Source organism: Charadrius vociferus, unplaced genomic scaffold, assembly GCF_000708025.1.
Source record: "Charadrius vociferus isolate BGI_N301 unplaced genomic scaffold, ASM70802v2 scaffold529, whole genome shotgun sequence".
Classification (NCBI taxonomy): Eukaryota; Metazoa; Chordata; class Aves; order Charadriiformes; family Charadriidae; genus Charadrius; species Charadrius vociferus.
Genome location: NW_009650172.1, coordinates 154,325 through 172,939, shown reverse-complemented (window position 1 = coordinate 172,939; position 18,615 = coordinate 154,325). Strand labels below are relative to the sequence as shown.

At 36.5% G+C, this 18,615-nt stretch overlaps 1 protein-coding gene across 1 annotated transcript; it reads right to left on the bottom strand.

Moving 5' to 3' along the window:
- Nucleotides 1-531: 531 nt before the first annotated feature.
- Nucleotides 532-17,414, bottom strand: CNOT6 (CCR4-NOT transcription complex, subunit 6). Its single transcript, XM_009892566.1, has 11 exons — nucleotides 17,319-17,414; nucleotides 14,594-14,780; nucleotides 10,885-10,970; nucleotides 9,803-9,907; nucleotides 9,651-9,719; nucleotides 8,022-8,179; nucleotides 7,381-7,535; nucleotides 6,227-6,381; nucleotides 5,025-5,255; nucleotides 3,502-3,704; nucleotides 532-2,820 (listed from the first exon to the last, which is right to left on the bottom strand). The coding sequence occupies exons 1-11, from the start codon at nucleotides 17,389-17,391 to the stop codon at nucleotides 2,608-2,610; spliced, it is 1,635 nt and encodes a 544-aa protein (XP_009890868.1). The 5' UTR covers nucleotides 17,392-17,414; the 3' UTR covers nucleotides 532-2,607.
- Between the last annotated feature and the right edge of the window lie 1,201 nt (nucleotides 17,415-18,615).

Here is an 18,615-nt window from a genome sequence, read left to right as displayed (position 1 = left end):
ATTTCTCCTTCCTTCAGCCCCCGAGTCATAGCCGCAGTCCAGTTAAAACCCAGTGAAGTCAAAGGAGTGTCTTCAGTGTATTCAGTGGGTTTTCAATTGGGACCTGATAGACTAGTATAAAAGCTGGAGGAAACGGTTATTTAAAGGGTCCCTTAGACTGTAAGGTGACTAAGCAGGAACAGTTGTGTCTCCAAAAGCACAAGGGGCCATATTTTAACATGCTGTCATGAATTCCAATATTTAAGACTAAGCAATACAGGAGAACACGTATTGGATAAAGCTCAAACCTTTAGAATCGAACAAGTGCACTCAAGCTCCAGCATCTATTAAAGGAAATTATCCCCCTCTAAGAAATACAAAATGAGTAAGTGCTTCCCTTCCCCTTCTGTAAAGCTTCCTGGACTCATTACACAATCCAGATAATCAGAAAAGAAAAATAGTTTGCTCAGTTTGACAAGCTAAATTGGCTCATCACCACTGGAAATTGTCATGATGTACACTACCAAGACATCATTAAGGAAACATGAGTAAAACACCTTTTATTCACACTTTACAAAAAAACCCAAAAAAACAAACAGAAAAAAATAACACTACGCATTAAATCTACTACAGCAATACTACCAGCATTTCAATGTACTGATTATAAACTGGACATGTTTGGTGTTTTCACAACTAAAACCAAAACAAAGTAACCCCAAGAGATCAGGTCCCAGACAAGGATTCAAGATCAAAATTCCTCCTATTGAAATTTTAAAATGTACATTTTACATAACCGCCCTGTTTGCCATTTTTACTTTCAGCTTAGAACAGAACGGTTTGAGCACGCTTACGTGCTGACTACTTTTCAATAAAATTTTGAATCATTATTACCAATCCACTCTCTTATATATAAAAATTCACAATATTTAGAAAGTTTTCTCTTAATGCTCAGTGTCCTTTTGCTTCCCTGCCCGCAGCTGAAACAAAAGCTGTTTAAGACCAAGCTCTCTAGCTCCTTTTTTATTTTTTTATTTTTTTTTTTACATTGATTATTCAAATTGTATTAGTTTAAGGAGATGATAAACTCTCCCTTTTAGGATACAAATAGACAAGTTAAATTTGTAAGCTGTTACATACTTGGCTCCATGACACAAATGGCACTGAGGGTACACTATATAACTTTAGTCTTGCTTGACACTTTAAAATAAGACTTGGTCACTTTAAAAAAAAAAAATGATCTGAAGAATTGTCTTTGGGACCTGTATTGAAAATGCATTTATTTTACACTGCTTCATCAATAAAAAAAATGTAGGGTTGTTTTTTTTTTTCTTCAAGGAATTATACTTTCTGAAACTGAGGAACACACTTAAACGAAAGAGAATTCACATGATAGTAATTCTTAGTGGGAAAGACGGCACTGTGCAATGACACTGAAAGAAGCAGTGCATGGGTATTAGAAGCTAGAAACTGTGTACCCATAACCTGAACATGTTCAAAAAGTGTGATATTCAATGCTTCACAAAGGAAAAAAAGATGCCACAGCTTATACAAAAGTATCTTCATAAAATTTTCACAAGTGTTAACATTATTTAAAAAAATAAAAGAGGATGCACAGGATCTCTCTGCATGCACAGGCAGTGCTAGTTGAGAACAAATTTAAGCAGGCACAGTGGAGATAGGACAAGTATTTAAAACAGAAATGAAGAAGCTGTACACAAATATCCCTAAATTTTACTTCAAAAGTTAGAGATGAGAAAAATATCCGAGTGTATACACATCAGCAATAACTTTCTATCCATTAAGGTCTACTTATATTCACTGCTTAGCTTATCTGTTCTGTGAGAACTCTATGCTTTTCTCTTTTTCAAAAATCAGAAATAGACAGAATGTATTTAGTTATCTCTGTAACATATCAAGATTTCATAAGTTTGGATTTTAAAAGCAACGTTCTCAATTTAACATAAAAAGTAGTACAAAAGGGCTAACGAAACCCTAACAGTGCAAATCATTAGCAGAGAAAACCTGTGACAACCTCTTTTACAAGCTGGCCTTTATAACACATGAAAACAGATAAAAATTTAGCCTTAGTTTACAATACAATCATTTTCCAAATCTGATTTTTCTTTTTTTAAAGTACAAAATCTCATAAATCAGGTTTTCTGTTGTTCATATACAATCAATAAAGGCTAAATTCAAATTCTATATTTTACAAACAAGTCTGAAAAAGGAGGGAGTGAAGTACGGAAGAATGTTCTGTGGATGTTCCTACTGGCCTCAAAAAAGTAGTGCTACAGATAACTGTGCAAAGAGAATATACTGTATAACAATTCCCTATTTCAAGGCATGAAAATGTCACGTTGGATAAAAGAAACAGGAAGGTTAATTGTAACGTATTAAAGAAAGGTGCAAACACACCAATCGCTGTCGAACAGTATACAAAGTATGTTGGGCTCAGAATTGTGTCTGTTGATAGCACCTGGCTTTTACTATGTCTTTAGCAAATAATTAGATTTAAGATTAAGATTATTAAGAAAAAAAAAAATCCCTGTTGGCCATACCTCACTCCTCTATATTCAGATTTTACAATTGTACAAGTTAGATTGAGGTTGCCCTCTAAAACGTACTTGACTACCTCCTGCCAGGGAGATGGATTCCATTTACAGGAGGCAGGAAAGGCAGCAAAAGCTCCAGTTGTGCAAAAAGTGAGAAGTGGTCAGAAGGGATGAGTGGATGTGGACAACCACTTATATTGTTCTCTATTAACCAATGATGATCCAAAGGTCCGAGAATGCCAAGTATGTTTAGCTGAGGTTTAGAGTAGAAGATGTAGTCAATAATACCCTAAAATAAGAAGAGAAAGAAAATCGATTATTAGTATACGTTCTTGACTCAAGTTATTGTTCCAAACAGAAGGTGAGCCAGTATTATGAGTAAGTGAAATGCCAGTATTCCTTCTCCAACAGCACGCCATCAACTTAGGAGACTTTTGCTTCCTATATCCCATGGGTAGCTCAATGCAGATAAGGAGAGCAAAAGAAGAAGTATCACTTCTGCTCTGCTTTCGTGGGTTGTAATTTCCAACCTCCTACAAAGCTTCAAATCACATTCCTCTGATTTTGAAGAGGAAAAGAACCATCTTTGCTTCCCCAGGCAACGGAGCACTGAGAGTTTTCCAGTAGCAACATGGATTATTTCCTTGCAATTGACAGCTTAAGTGCCCCTGTTGTACAATTTCATTTAGCTTGGAGCGTTAAAATACAGAATCTTCCCATTTACAGGGAAGGTTAACAGCATCCTAACTCTCACAAATCTATTACAAGTTACTAACAAGAAAAAGGAAAATTTGGTTTCTAGGAGACTGAAGTTCTGTGCACTCTAGTTTGCTATGTTTTCAATATAAACTCGGTGAATTTACTGTTAGCTACCCAGATTAACTTCTTTGTTAAACAATTTCATACATCAAATCACATTACTTAAACTTCAAAGTGGAAAACTTTTCCAAAATATCAGCCAAGTCTTTACCTTGAAGTCAAATGTGTAATTTGTGTAAGGCATTAGACCATTCTCATAGGCACTCTTCAACTTGAAACCATGTGTAATTCTTCCATTTGTTGTTCCATTTTTTCCATTACAGCTGAAGTTAGTAAGACTCTCATTGTATCTCAGTTCCTTAAAATCCTTGTGGTTTGTTTCCACTCCACCAGTGCTCAAGTACTCAACAACACCTATTAGGAGGGGGACATACACACAAGAAGGTATTAACAAGCACTCAGCAAATAAGAGCATGTAGGAACTTTGAGTCATACACGCAACTTTGTGCTTTACATAAGCAAAACCTGAAACACATATACAATACAGTCAGCGGTAGTTCTTTTTAAAAATTGCAAGACAATGTCTATTTACACCAAGAGCGAAGTCACCTAGAACAGAGACATCCTATGATTAGAAAAAAAAAAAAAAAGGTTAAAAAGGAACAGGCCGGGGGGGGGGGGGGGGGGGGGGGGAAATGAAAAGCATGGAAGCAAAATTCTATAGATGCTAGATAGGGAGCTTCCTCCTCTCCTTGTCTCTACGCTCAAGTCTTGGCTTTCAACTTTTGTAACACTACTTCAGATAAAGTTAACTTTAAAGAGGCTGCAAAGCCAAATTGACAAGATTTGTGTCTTGGAAAACTATGATCGTACCTCTTAAGTTCAGAATAGCTGTGGTAAGGTTCCAGAAGGTAAAAGCAGCAATTAGTTGTTCTGAAGACGCAATCAGACACATGAACTGGCTATTGCAATAGCCACTAGCGATACTTGCCTTCCCGGCATCAAAGAGAATCAGATTTCCAGTACTGCTGAGCAGTAGCTGCTCCTGTCAACCCTAACAGATGTTAAGAGATGCCAAGCAGAGGCCAGAAGGAAGGGGCACCAGGAATGGAGGTTATTATATTGAACAACTAGCAATAAGAAGGAAGCTCTTGAGTTCAGCACTTCAGCTGGGTACCTGAGGAAGCCAAGAAGGCAATCACTGAATCTGTTCTTTTCTTGCACTTGAGAAAGTTGCCACCAAGTACAAAAAAAAAGTTGTGTGTTAGGAAAGAGCTCTGAAGAATCCCTTCCTGGTACGAGATATATTGAATTTTAGAAGCCCTAAAACATCTGAGCCACAGAAAATGACTATATAGCAGCAACTTTAAAGAGAAGAACCTATCTTCTCACACTTAAAATTAAGAAAACCCAATTATCAGCAACATACTCATGTTTCCAGTTATTTTTGGAAGATACTTTCTTACTTTCCATTCCTGTATTGTAAGGTAACAATGAAAATGCTTCTGAAAGACCAGACATAGCTATACTACTGCGTAGGCAATACGGTCGCTCACAAAAGAAACAGTTCTATCTTTTCTCTCTTCCTTCTATCTTCTTCTTACCTTTAGAGCTTATGACATCAAACAACGTATTCTCTAAGTTGAAAATACCTTTAAAAAAGTCAAACCTAAAAATTTATATTGTTACACAGTTGAAACAGTCAAGAAAAAAAAAATAAAATAGAACTCTTACCAGAGTCTGGCAGAGAATTGAGATCTGCACACAGTACAAGTGGAATGGTTCCAAGTTCTCCCGAAACACCAGGTTTGAGACTACGAGAAGCTTTATCAATAATGTTCTTTACTTCGGACAGGAACATCATAGTCTGAACCAGCTTCACATCAGAATAATCTGGATCCCAATGCATATGTGCATTAGCTACAAGAACTAGCTGCTTTTCCATCCCAAGATGCGGCTTTCCAGCTAAAATTTAAAATCAATTATTTACCTTACATGGTCAACAACAGAAGACACTATTATTGAATTTTAAAGAAGACGTTTCAGGGGAGGAAAAAGTAAAATAAAATACCAGTGTAACTTAAAGAAGGTTAATACCATTTAAGAGGGTCATACAACTCCTCTTACATCTACTAAGTATTTTAGTCGATATAAAGCATTAGGAATAATTGTGTTCCACATTCGAGACCATTAACAGACAGACTATCTTGTTATAGGTAATGCTTATGTATCTAAGAATACTGTGAATTAACATAAATAACAGATAATCCTAATTACAGGCAAACAGTGTTGTTCTAAAAAATTACAACAGTTTTCCTCAGGTTGCGATGGTACACAGGTACTGCTCATACCTTATCAGGCAATGAGCTCTGGATTTTAAGTTATGCACATTGTAATCTACCTCTCTTGCTCAAAGTGCTTCTTAAAAGCCTTGTTTGGTAGAATCTGAATTAATGAAATATCATTTGGATAAATGTAACACAGGTTGAGTAGGTACCCACTGCAATACTTACAAAGCCAATTTACATTTGCTAAATTAAGAATGACAGGGCAGAACAAACAGGTTGTATAAGCGTGACAGTGAAGAAAATAACAAGCTAACATGATGCAGATACACGATCCAGAAACACACGACTAACACCAACTGATTCTTTGATACCTGCACACAACTTCAAGCCAAAAAAAAAAAAAAAAAAATCACTTGAACTCAAGTCTTCGTACTTTTTAAGCAAAATGGTTTAAGTGGAAAAAAAATCCTCATTGTTTAAGCAATACGACTTTTCCCCAAATCCTCTTCAGAAATAAATTTGTCTGAGCATGCAGGGCGAAGTTATATTCACCTACAGAACCTAGTTTCTCTGATTTACGGTAACAAAAGTCAATTTTTTAATTTACAAAATATATTCCATTAAAAAATTAAACTAAATAGGACTTACATGACATTTCTATCAATTCCTTTCGCAGTTCTAACAATACAGCAACTCCAATGTTATCTTTTGTCATGACTCTGTTCAGCATAGCTTCTGAACCTTCTGAGTTTGCCATAGCTAGTTGATTAAACTCAACAGTATGTTTTTGAACCAAAGTAAATCTGAAAGAGAAACATCATATATATTTTTTCAGCAGCCAGGTACAAAAAGAAATGTTACAGATAATACTCCTTCTAATTAAAGCTCAAACACATTTATGATGTGAAAATCTCAGCCAATCACAGAATTTCATAAAATCCTAAACTGAAATCAGAGGATACACTTTTCCTAGAAATTTTTTTTTACGTATTTTACACTACCTTAGTTTCAATTAAAAGATTTTATTTCCAGAGAGAGACAGGTTGAGAAACTATAGGAAAGGAGTGCTTGTTTCTAATTCCGCACCAGTTTCTAGTTCAAAGATGCAGGTTTAACAAAGAGGGACTAAATTATTTTTCTAAGCCAAAAGGTATCAAACCTGGCACCTAAATTTACCTGTGGACACAAAGGAATGGAAGGAAGAGGAGGAAGGGAAATTATTACCCTCATATCCAAACAGTTGTACAAGTACAATATGACAAAATCAGTAAGTACTGCAACTCTTCAATAATGGCTTTTTTTTTTTTTTCAGAAGCGAGCAGTGATATTAAGTGCCTTGCCTTTTGCTTTATCAGAAGACTAATGTACCAAAAAGTCAATGTCATCTGAGGTCTTATTTCAGCAATTTTGGGGATTATCAACTCCTTTAGTCAAAAAAAAAAAAAAAAAAAGGCAAGAAAGTAAGACATTTGCTTCATTTTTCATTATTAACACCTAATGCTGGGACACACACTCAACAATTGCAGCATAATTTAGTGAACTCCTAACCTGCACTGCTCTAACAGACTGAAAACTCCAACTCAAACAAAATTTCAGGGCAAAATTTTCTATCGATAGTTATACACAGAATGATTTCTCCTGTATAGATCATTCTTTCTAATGATAGGGATGCTCTATAAGCAGCACTGAATGGCTACAAAAAGGACGACTAATGCCAAACCGTTTGAGCTATAGACTGACCTGGGCAATTATGTGAAATAGAGCAAGACACAATAGAAGGCTTGGCAAAACACATCACTTACTTTTCTGTTTTGAAAAATATTGCACAACCATCAACATGTTTTCTTTCCTGTTCTGACATTGTCCTAGCTCTAGATTTTGGACTGAAGAATCCATTGTAGCCACGTTCTTTCAATTCTACCAGGAAAAAACTGTAGTACTGTTCCGTTTCAACCTCCTATAAAGACAGCACAGCACGAATGTACTATTAGCAAAATACAGAAGATTGATATTATTTAGATTCTTCAGAAGTGTAAATTACTTTCAAATTAGATTTAAGGGAAAAAATTGTAAGAATTAAGTACCTCAGAGAATGCAAATTTGAGAGCAATATTCCTATTTTAAGAAAATATAAATGAATTTCTGTTATCCCCAGAGTTATGATTATCTCAAGCCTTTTATTTGAAAATGTGTCAATTATGGCCCCACATACACACGCAGGCACGAAGACACCCCCACATACATTTCTTTGATCAGCAGCTGCTGGTTCACATTCCAACTGTGTGGGCTGAAAAGCATTCTTTTGATGTCAAGCAACAAATAATGCTCTAAACACCACTTCTTTTTTCTTTTGTTTTCAGAAGGTTTTGAAAACAGATCATTTACTGTGAATACATTTAATGTAGAGAAACCAGCACATGGGAAAGGAAAAGAAATATTTTACCTGAAGACTTATGATGTCAGCATTGCAGCTCAGGATTTCCTGCATAATGGCTTTTTTCCTGTATTCCCAGTTCAATGCCCAGGACGGACAATAGCCATACAGCTGCCGGGTAGCGTATTTGTCACAGAGTACGTTGTAACACATGACAGAGAACAAGGCTGCAGAACAGTAATTTTACTTACACACTGATATATTTAACAAAATATATATTTTTTATATATATATATATATATATATATAAAAAATTACATTCTTCACTTTTGTCTTCTGCAAATTTATCAATTCATGCTTCATTTGCTTCAACCAAAACAGAGCAGTATATCTATGCTAAAAAAAAATTGTTAGTCCTTCTAGGAAGATAAATTACAAGTTTGGACTTATGGCAGCTGTCTTCTAGCATTTAATTAGAAAACAAAAGCCAAACCCCCTCTTTATATGGTTAATGCAGTAAACAGCAGACAAATGTACTTTATGCTAAGTGGTGCTCTACTGTGAGAAGCCTAAAACAAAGGAATTGTATTTGAACACTTCCATTTGCTAGCTATACAGAGGTCTGCAAACCCTTCAAATAGATTATCTACCTTAATTATTATCGCCATGAACTATAACAGATCCACAGGCAGGGTAAGAATGCCTTCACACAATGAAAAAGTATAGGCAAAATAACCCCCCAGATCTCTCCACCTCTAAAAGCCTACAATTCAGGTGTAAAGACAAGAAACTTCTCTCTGTATTCATTTGGAACGGGAGTGATAATGAGACAGTTTGGGGCAATAGCATGGATTTTTGGGTTTGTTTTGTTGGGGTTTTTTGTTTGTTTTTAAGAAGCACTACGGAATTTGCAGTACAACAATGAGATACTTAAAAGCTTATTGGGAGCTCCTCTCAAACCTAGTACAACTCAGGAAAAAGAAACAAGACAGTTGTTGGAAGATGTAGCAAACTGAGGCAACAATCTTGGCTAATTGGGGGTCAAAGCCCAGCATTTTTAAAATAAACAGGTGACAGCAAAATACAAGCTGCATTAACATCATGATCTTTGAAGCAACTGCCTTAATAAAATCAATAGGGGAAAGTAATGTACATAAATCCTGAAAGAGAGGACACTACAATAGTTGAGAAACACACTAAGATTTTTGGTGTGCAGGTAAATAGAAAATGCTGTATTTTAGAAATTCATGCAGGAAAAAATGAATAAATAATTAAACATGACTTGAATCCCAACAGCAAGAAAAGTCCTGAGTCAAAGATGATACATTGGTTACTTTAAAAAAAAAAAAAAAAATCTATATTTTGGGGAAGTTATGCTCATGTTCTTTCATTTTTTTATTCTTCAACAAATGAATTGTAACAGGCTTAATTGAACAACTATTTAACTAATTGTGGACAACCGTTTCAATTCTTGTGAGGAGGATGTTAATTAAAAAGAAATTACTTTATAGTAAAAGATGGGTAAATCTGGCACAGGTGTTCCAATTGAGATAGAACTACTTCAGCTGTCTGGTCAGCACTGCACAGATGATTGGTTAATTTAAGCATGAAAAATTTTTAAACAGATAGCAAATATCCAAAGCTTTTATAACAGAAGAAAAAGAGGAGAGAAAAAAAAAAAGAGAAGTGTTACAGTACCTGTTGGTCTTGTACGGTCTGGTTCTTGCAACATAATCCAAGATCTTGGAGGTGGTTGTTCTGTTGAAACTATGGGAACATTTTAGAGATACAAGTGATAATCACATTTATTTTACACAGCAGAAATAAATGTTTTAAGAATGATCACTTACTTCTTTTTGCAGTACCTGCCAAATTATCAAGCAAATAGTTCAGTAGCCTTCGTGTCCCATCTGGTTCCTGATAAAGGTTCAGAATATCCTGTGTAAGTGGATTTCCTGCAAAGGGATTTACAGAAATATTGAATAAAATATACAGAACCATTATGAACTTACACGTCAGTGCTTAAAGCTGGCATCTCTGACAAAAGACACTGCATCTACTATGAACCACATAGAGGTTTCAGATCTCCCGTCTTCAATCCCACAAAATACTAGATGCATGAACAGCTCTAGTGAAGTTAACCACACTTCCTCCTCCCTCTGTCTCCTGATTGAGCACCCCAAGGGCGGTCGCTGGAAGAACTGATACGACAGGAAGGCAGAGCTGATGAGGCCGAACACAGGAGCCACCTCTGCTCGCTTTGCTCAACACGAGTGAAACATCCACCACCAATGTATCTGCCAGTCATACCCGAGTAGAGTCTATCATCTACCAAACGTGTAAGAAGATTGTAAAGTTTTCATGAACAACGCACATCGCAATTACCCAGTTTTAAGGGGGAGAAAAACAGACTTTTGAGACTTAACAGCGTTTAGAGTTATTGTATCACTCAGTGCTCGTGGCATTATAATACAAGCTCCCCCGAGGTCAGCAATTTTATATCTAGAATCTATACAGTTCAGAGAAGAAAAAAAAACTGGAAAAAGATTTAAATTGCTGCTTGCATAAAAGGCACGGTACCCTACAGCAGTACCAAGCACATCCCCTTTTTGGTTGGAGTTGAATACCTACAGTTAACTGCTCAATTTTTTTAGTTAAAGCAGCACTGTATCCAACCTTTATGTGAGCACCAGAAAGCTTCCGCTCGCTCTGCAGAAAGAGAAGCAAACCTCTTTGCATGTGGAGCTTCGCCAAACTAGATCTTTTTCTTTTTTTAAGTAATCCCTAAATAATAATATTTATAAATGTGGAGTAAGTAGCTACATCTGGGACTACTATTCAGTAACATTTTATGAACTAGCAGTCTACAGCCATTACACCTCAAGAAGCAATATCGTTAAACACGCACGGACACCAAGAAAAAGTATAGTACCTTTCAGACCCAAAGTCTGTAACTGGAACAGTTTTCCCAGCTCAAAAGGTAAAACTCGTAACAGGTTGTTATTTAAATGTAGTTCCCTGTAGACAGAGCAAGAATCATATAGGGCTGAAAACAGGCCAACATGTGTCTTCAGCAGTATAGTACACGAAGTTTAACAAAAAAAGAAATAATATACTAGCAAACCACAATATTGAAAAACTCAAAGACTAAACAGCAATAGTTAGGGAAATCCTGCTGTACTCAAACATACACATATAGACAAAATAAATATTACGCTGAAGTACAGAGGAAAGTAGCTATTTGGTGAGGTCGTCATAAAAAGTTAGAAATTTTGTAAACATTAGCAATAACTAAATACTTTAATAACTACAAGTGATGAAGCACTAACAGCTCTGACAAACCAGACCATGAAACAGTTTGGCTATCATTAAAGGCCAAATAAAGGGAAATGATATCCCAGAAAACAAATAAGCAAAAAATCCAGGACCAGGACAGTATGAATAGAGCTATAACACTACCATGTAGTAGTATTTTACAATAGCAATTTTCTGTTGTTTGTTTTCCTAATGTCAGCACTAAGACAAAATATGTGCTTTTTAACTTACAAAACCAGAATACAGACAGGAACAGAATTCATGTCCTGAACTCTGATATCCCAATGAACTGGGCAGAGAAAGTGGAGTTGTTTGGAGGTTTTCACTTTCTTAAACATACTCCCATCTAAGCAGTGAAGACCTTCCTCACCATAGCCTTGCATTTCAAAAGTAAACTCTGCCTGGTCCTTCCCTAACAAGGACTTCCTGAGAAATTCTCTCCATTTCATGGCCTATTTAGAAAACCCGGTAAAAGTAAAGTGGCTTGTTTCAGAGACACTCTGGCATATGTAATAGTGGAAGAAGATGCAGAAGGGGACTTCCTTTTTATTTCACTGGGTTATCTAGAAATGCCAAGTCACTGCTCAACTGCCTGCCAGACTCTAGCAAACCTAGCCAACTGGGTGTTTTGGGTTTTTTTTCTTCTCAATGTAAAATCCCACAGAAAAAAGCAGATACATCAGAGAGAAACTCAGAAGCCCACTGTGTCATTCTGGGGTTTCTAAGTATGAGCGAGGCACGTGGCAGGTAGAAAAGAGGATGAGGGGTTAAAAAAAAAATAAAATAATCAGTATCTCCACTAGTTCTCAGCACTTCCATAGACATTTCAGATTTAAGTGGCTATTATTTGGGGGGATACTATCCTATATGACATTATAAAGCTTCTAATTTATTCATTAGGAATCTACTTTTTCCTCTAAGAGTTTTTAAAAGCATGGCTGAAGTCTAAAAAATATACTAAATTCTTCTAGAGGAAAAACACCGAGCTGGAAGAATGGCACAGTAGTAGGTATCATTAGACTTTCTCTCTTGGATGAAAGAGTTATTTTCTCTAATGATCCTTGCCACCGCAGAACCCGCCCCCTCTACACAGCAAAGGGGATCACAGCAAATCCCACCAGTTCTTTCAAGCGTATCAAGAGAATCTGTTTTACATCTGCACTTTCCAAGATAACATATTACAGTGGGCTTTTTTTCTTCTCTTTCTGGAAAGATCAGAATTGTCACTGCTGTGACACGTCTTTCTTCAAGTACCTGCAGTAAAAAGGTAGACGCATGGAGCCTTAGGCGAGCTTTGCCATAGACACCAAACCCACAGCTCCAGATGTGAGAACTGGAAGACCTGTTATCATTTCTCAAGTGTGACAGCACAAATGATTTCTGTGGCTCAAGATATTAATAATGCCCAGTGTTGAATTACCGTTAGTTTGAACAACTTCCCAAAAGCTACAGGAAGTGTCTGCAGTAAGAGCCAGCCTGAAACATAAAACTCCAGCACAGCTGAGACCTACAGAGCACTATCACGTAGGATGCACTTCAGGGTTTTTCTTCACTTTCACCCCAGTGAAAAAGAAATAATGGACCAGCTGCAGTTACTGAGGACAGAGAGCGTGCAGTGGATTAACGCACTAGCTTTTCTCATGTAGAGATATGGATGCAAGTGTTATGTTTAGGTCCCAAACAGAAAACCAGTGTGATCCGAGACCTTAGCTACACGGTTCACATTCACAAAATTTAGCCTTCTCTACTCAGAAGACCTAATACTTGGAAGAGCTGAAGCTTCATAGAATCAGCCTGAATAAATTGGAAGAAGCGTTGGGAAGAAGGCTTAATATCTTTTGACACTACTGATGACTACACAGTGCTAAGTTAACTCCATGTCATGAGTTTATAGCAATATTATAAAAGGAAAAAGATTGATGAAAAGAAAAGGATGATAATGAAGTGCAGAGATGAATTTGAGAACGTTCCAGTAAATTTAGGATTGCTAACCCACAATACCTGAGGAGTGGATAAAGGAGGGAAGAAACCTGTTACTAATAACTGCTTTTAATTGAAATAGCCTGTTCTAAAGAAAGCTTTGTGTTACTGCTTCACAGCTGAAAACAACCATACAACACACTACAAAACAGAGCTGCCAATTATGCTCTAAAAAGCAGGGTCCCTTTGCTCAGCCTCCAAGGTTGAGACTTTAACTGCTTTGGAATTTGAGCTTTTAGTACCAGTTTAATCAGGTAGTTTAATCCTCCCCAACAGAGCAGACTTTTCTAAAGCAGAAGAAAATGCAATGACTGATATTTCTATGTGCAAACTTGCTTTGCTTCCAGTTTCATTAAAGCTGTGTTGGCAGTCCATTTCTCTATTGTCTTCTTCTTTACTTCCAATAACATTCTCGTTACTTTTAGACTCAGTGTTTTCTGGATTTGAGAAAGCTGTCCGTAAGTGTCTTCAAAATTAAAAGCAATGAAGGCAATTACTGGTAACTGGCTAATAAACCTAAGATAAGGCTCTTCCTTTGGGTCAAGGGCAGAAGAATTTTGCCTGTAAATATTTATTCTTCTATAAATCATTTATGTATTTACATAACAGTGTTTTTATAAAGTGAAATGCTGCAGCCTTAATTATAATTTAAATAGGCATCACTATTCATGTTCCACTTCCAAAAAGAGGTATCATTCCATGCACATCTTAGCATTGTAAAATTGAGGGGGGAAAAAAAAAAAAAGGGGCATGTTTAGAACCTCCCATTTTTTTTCCTCCTCTTCAGTTTACACAGGAATGCAGTTACATTATAGCAAAATTGAGAAGATTAGACAAGTTGCAGTTGTTCTAAAATAAACAGAATTAGTAATTATTCTAAACAATAGTTCTTAAGATGAATAAAGAGGAAAAAAAATGTAGTTATCATTATTATGAATGTTTAATCTGACCCTGTCCCTGCCTTACTATGTGTTAAAAGCAATTTTTTGTGTATCAGTATTTCTTAGAGAAAAACGCTACATAAAGATTTGGAAAAGTCTGGAAAGAGATGCGTAAGAGGTAACCTGACTTGGAAAAATATAAAATGGGTGATTGCTATCAAACTGAGCAGTTTTGAAGCTCATTCCATACTATCATACATCAGAATAGGAGATCACAGAAAAGCCAGCATTGCCATAGCTGCACAGAATATACCAAGTATTTAGGGAGACAGACAGAAATAAGTGACGAAAGCAGAATTTGTTTATGCTTTTTGTTTACCAGAACATAAAAATTAGGCTGAAATTTAAACTGCTGCTACAAAGATACTAAAAGAACAATTTTAACTCCTGGTAAAATTTACGTACCTGAGTGACACCATGTTTCCGAGCTCTGCTGGTAAACTGCGAATTTTATTAGAAGACAGGTCCAGATATACCAGATTGTGAAGCTTGGCAATGTCTGAAGGAATACGGGATAAGGAATTGTCACTGAGATGCAAAGCTGTCAAATGGGTCAGTGTCCACAATGACGAACTTAAGCTTCTTACTTTCCCTATGGAAGGAACGTACAAAAGAAAATCAAACATTTAAAATACACAGGGTTAGCAATAATTACACATTTTGTGAGTGTGTATGGGGTTGGGGCTTGAGGGAGAGTTTTGTTTGGGTTTTTTTGTGTTTTTTATTATTATTATTTTAGTCAATGAAAATTCCATTAATCACCGATTCTATAGATTAAAAAAAACTGGCAACTCATCAGAGAATGTAAGGTGTTGCCAAGGATGCTTAGATTGGTTTTTTCCAATCCATACTTCAGGTTTAAACATCTGTCTTTCTCAGGCTCCATACAAAACAAGGCACATTTACTAACTGGCCATGAATTCAATAATTAATAGAGCTGTAAGAAACAGATTTTTTTCAATTATAGTTTATGTTTGAGATGAAAGATGCTTCTCTGGTTTGCCCCTTATTTCAGTGCAACATCTTTCAAACCAAAAATCTTTAATCCAGCCAAGAACAGATAGAAGCACTATATTTAGGGTGACTAAAATGCTTAGTTGAGAACATGGATTTCCATCTGGCATTTGACTAAAAGCTGCATAAACTATTGCCAGATACTTTAAAAAACGGCATAATTTTTGTATAAACTGAAGGGTGGAAACATGGATTTGTGTGACAGAATCAAGATTTTTACATTGCCGCACGCAAGGAATGCGAGATATCATCAGAAGGTCTCAAAACATTTCTTCCCTCCAAGATTTTTTCTTCCCCCCAGGAATGGCTCCTTTTTTATTTACAGAAATCATCTCACTGCACCAAAAGTATTAGAAGATGAGTATCATCACCAGTTTGTTACTTGTGACAGCCTTTGAAAACCCACCACGACTCACCAATACTAAGAATAGTCTGGTTAATATTATACCAACATATACACACTGTAATTCCTTTCCTTAAATGACTTTCTTCAAAATAAAAGAAGTCATATTTAGTGCCTGGGGAAAGCGACAGTGATACACGTGTATCTGGGACTCAGTCCCTGGTAACAAAAGGTTTAATACAGGTATCATTTCCAGTGAGCTATAACAAATTGAATAGCATAAGAAAGCCTGCAGTGAAAAAGCTCAGTGATTTAAATGAGAGCAGTTAAAACATTTGTGGCTTTCTGTATTAGATGACCAAATATTTTGCTAGGAAAAGACAGTGTGAACATTAATAAAACAAAAACATTGTCACATTTTATTTTGCAAGGCAAACGCACACAGTTCTTAAAGGACTCATGCTTCTGTAATGCTCATTAAGAAATCTTTTGAAAGGTTTTAAATACAAATCAATAGTTCTTTGCATTTTTAAAATTGAATTGACACCTCTTGCCCCCTGCAATGCGAACAGGTGACTGTGATCAAAGAAACCCTTGTAGCTGAAAGGACTGTCAATCAACATCACCGTTCTCTTCACTACCTGCACCTCTCTCGGCTGGAATCAGTCTATAGTGACATTACCAGGCATGAAAGCAAAGAGCCATCACTTAATGCATTTCCTTAGGCAGAGGCAGCAGTTGTCCAAGTGGGTATCCAAGCCTAATGCTGATACATAATGCTGATTCCTCAAGCAGCGTTTAACTAGGTTTCTGCATCTATAACCTTCAAGTAAAGAATGCTATTCACATGTTAAGGCACATGGCACTTGCAGCAAGACACAGATTCAATTATATGGTCGGAAAGACTCTTCACAATTCAAAGAACTCTATTTCTATTCTTCCTTCCACGAATTTTTCTAACGGATAACCATTTAGAAATACCACATAGCAATTTTTGCACTCCCTTAAAGAACCTCCATATTTAAGCCAAATTTCAGCCTAAATTTACATCGTCACAAAGTTATTTTAAAATTCTTAATATATTTGCTTGAATTTCCTTGTAAACAAACTTTATGTAGCAAAATCAGAATTTACTCTACAAGTCTCTCTACGTGAGAGACTGATGTCCCACACCAGTTGGAATTAATGTTTATGAATTCTGAGCATTATGTTACTTTCAAGAAAAGATTCAAAAGTCAAACAGTATCTCAAAGCTAGCACAGTTCTTGGAGGAACTTTTTCATTATTTCTTGTTTTAAATCTCAGGTACAGAGCAAAGATTTACAACTGCCTTTAAACTGAAAACTTCTGCTTCAATAGAAACTATACTGTCACGGACTAATACAACACTGTTTTTACATTACTTAAAGTAACAGCATATGTCTACATATCATCCCCAACTCCACTCTCTTCTCTTTGACACAACAGATCTTGAATCCATGCTCTCACCCACCCCATCTTCTTAAAACACAAAGAGCTCACATCCCCATCCTCGTGTTCCCAACTTTCCTACACATTAGGATTCCCCACCTGCCCCAACTTACCTCTCCTACAGCTCCCTACATTATCCCAACCCAACCTCTTCCCTTGACACACTCCAAGGCTGGCAACTGCTATGCTGGCTCTCTTCAAGGTTGGTAACTCCACTCCAGACTTCTGATCCAACCTGCACCATGTAGGCTACTCTTAACTTGCAGCAAGTTTATCACTCAGGACCATTCCTCAGTTTCTTACCACTTATTTCCAACTCTGCCCAGTGTGATTTCTTTCCGTTGGCTGCTTCCTCTGAGGACATAATTGTGTACATCCTCCGTGGATCAGGTGGATCGTACTTTTGTTGAGACAAAAAAGACAAATAATTAATTAAGGTACTATATACTGAGAATTCTTTAAAAGGTAATTTCTGTTTCAATTAATTTTCGTATTGGACGTTTGCTCCAAATACTTTTCAAAACTTCAGATAAAGATAAACTGTGCCCATTTACAAACTCCATTGAGTGGGAAAGACTGCTATAAAATAAAAGAACATAAGATTCCCGATGCTCCTAGAATGGCAGACAAATTTAACAAAATCTGTAAACCAACATAAACACTGTCCTGCCACCTTTCATGGATATATCACTGTGTCCTTCAAATCAATCCGTCCTACTGTAGGCTCTTGGTTCTTCACCAATGAAACTTCAAAAAGCAACTATCACCACCACTGGATTCTCCCTCATACAAACTACAAAGAAAACATTTGCTAATAACCTTGACTATCTATCAGTTCCAGGTTTACTGCAATTCTCAACTCTTCACACAATTCAGCATCCAAGAAGAGAATTAAGGTTTCAAAAAGATCCTCAGCTCTTTAAGTCTGCAAAACTATAGGTTTTAATCCAAGCCTCATCCTACTCTTTGCAATCTTAAAATACTGTACCTGAGGTAGGCGTTTCTATCACTTTCTTGAGCCAGGTGTTAAACACTGAAATTTAAGTCAATTTCACTGTCTTTCAGGTCATTCCTGGTAACTTTACAAGAAATGTTTTTTAATGTCTTGTCTCTTTTTACCACACCCAATCATAGACCATGAGAGAGAAGTGGCAAAAATTCCTCTCAAAAAATCTCCTTTCTCTCAAAAAACCCCCTAATTCCAGTTTTTCTGTACATCAACATCCTTGTACTGTTTCACTGCAAAGGGGGGGGGAGCGTATTCCTGGCTTCACACTAAAGTCCTATGCCATAACCCTCCCTGGACCACGAACTAGCTCTCCTCTGCGCCAGGAGAAACACATCCGGGTTTTAGTCAGGTTTAGAGGAAAACCAGCTTACGTAGATTTTAAATAAATAAATCAATACTACATTAATTTACAACTTAGCTCTGTGTTTTCAAGTTACATAGGACTTCCAATAGAAATCGCATTTATCACAAATAAGAGTAATGCTTTTTGCATTGCCCTATATATATCTAAGAGCTTTTTACAGCAAAGATTTCACTATCTTAAGCTGCCACATGCAAAATACATACAGAAAGGCACAAGCAACAAGCTAT

Bases quoted from the DNA above. Each gene is read 5' to 3' on its own strand.
- CNOT6 (XM_009892566.1), bottom strand. From the start codon at position 17,391: ATGTACACAATTATGTCCTCAGAGGAAGCAGCCAACGGAAAGAAATCA. The intron at 14,781-17,318 runs GTAAGAAACTGA...TTCCTTCCATAG, and splicing joins GGCAGAGTTGGAAATAAGTG to GGAAAGTAAGAAGCTTAAGT. The intron at 2,821-3,501 runs GTAAAGACTTGG...TTCTTATTTTAG, and splicing joins ATTACACATTTGACTTCAAG to GGTATTATTGACTACATCTT.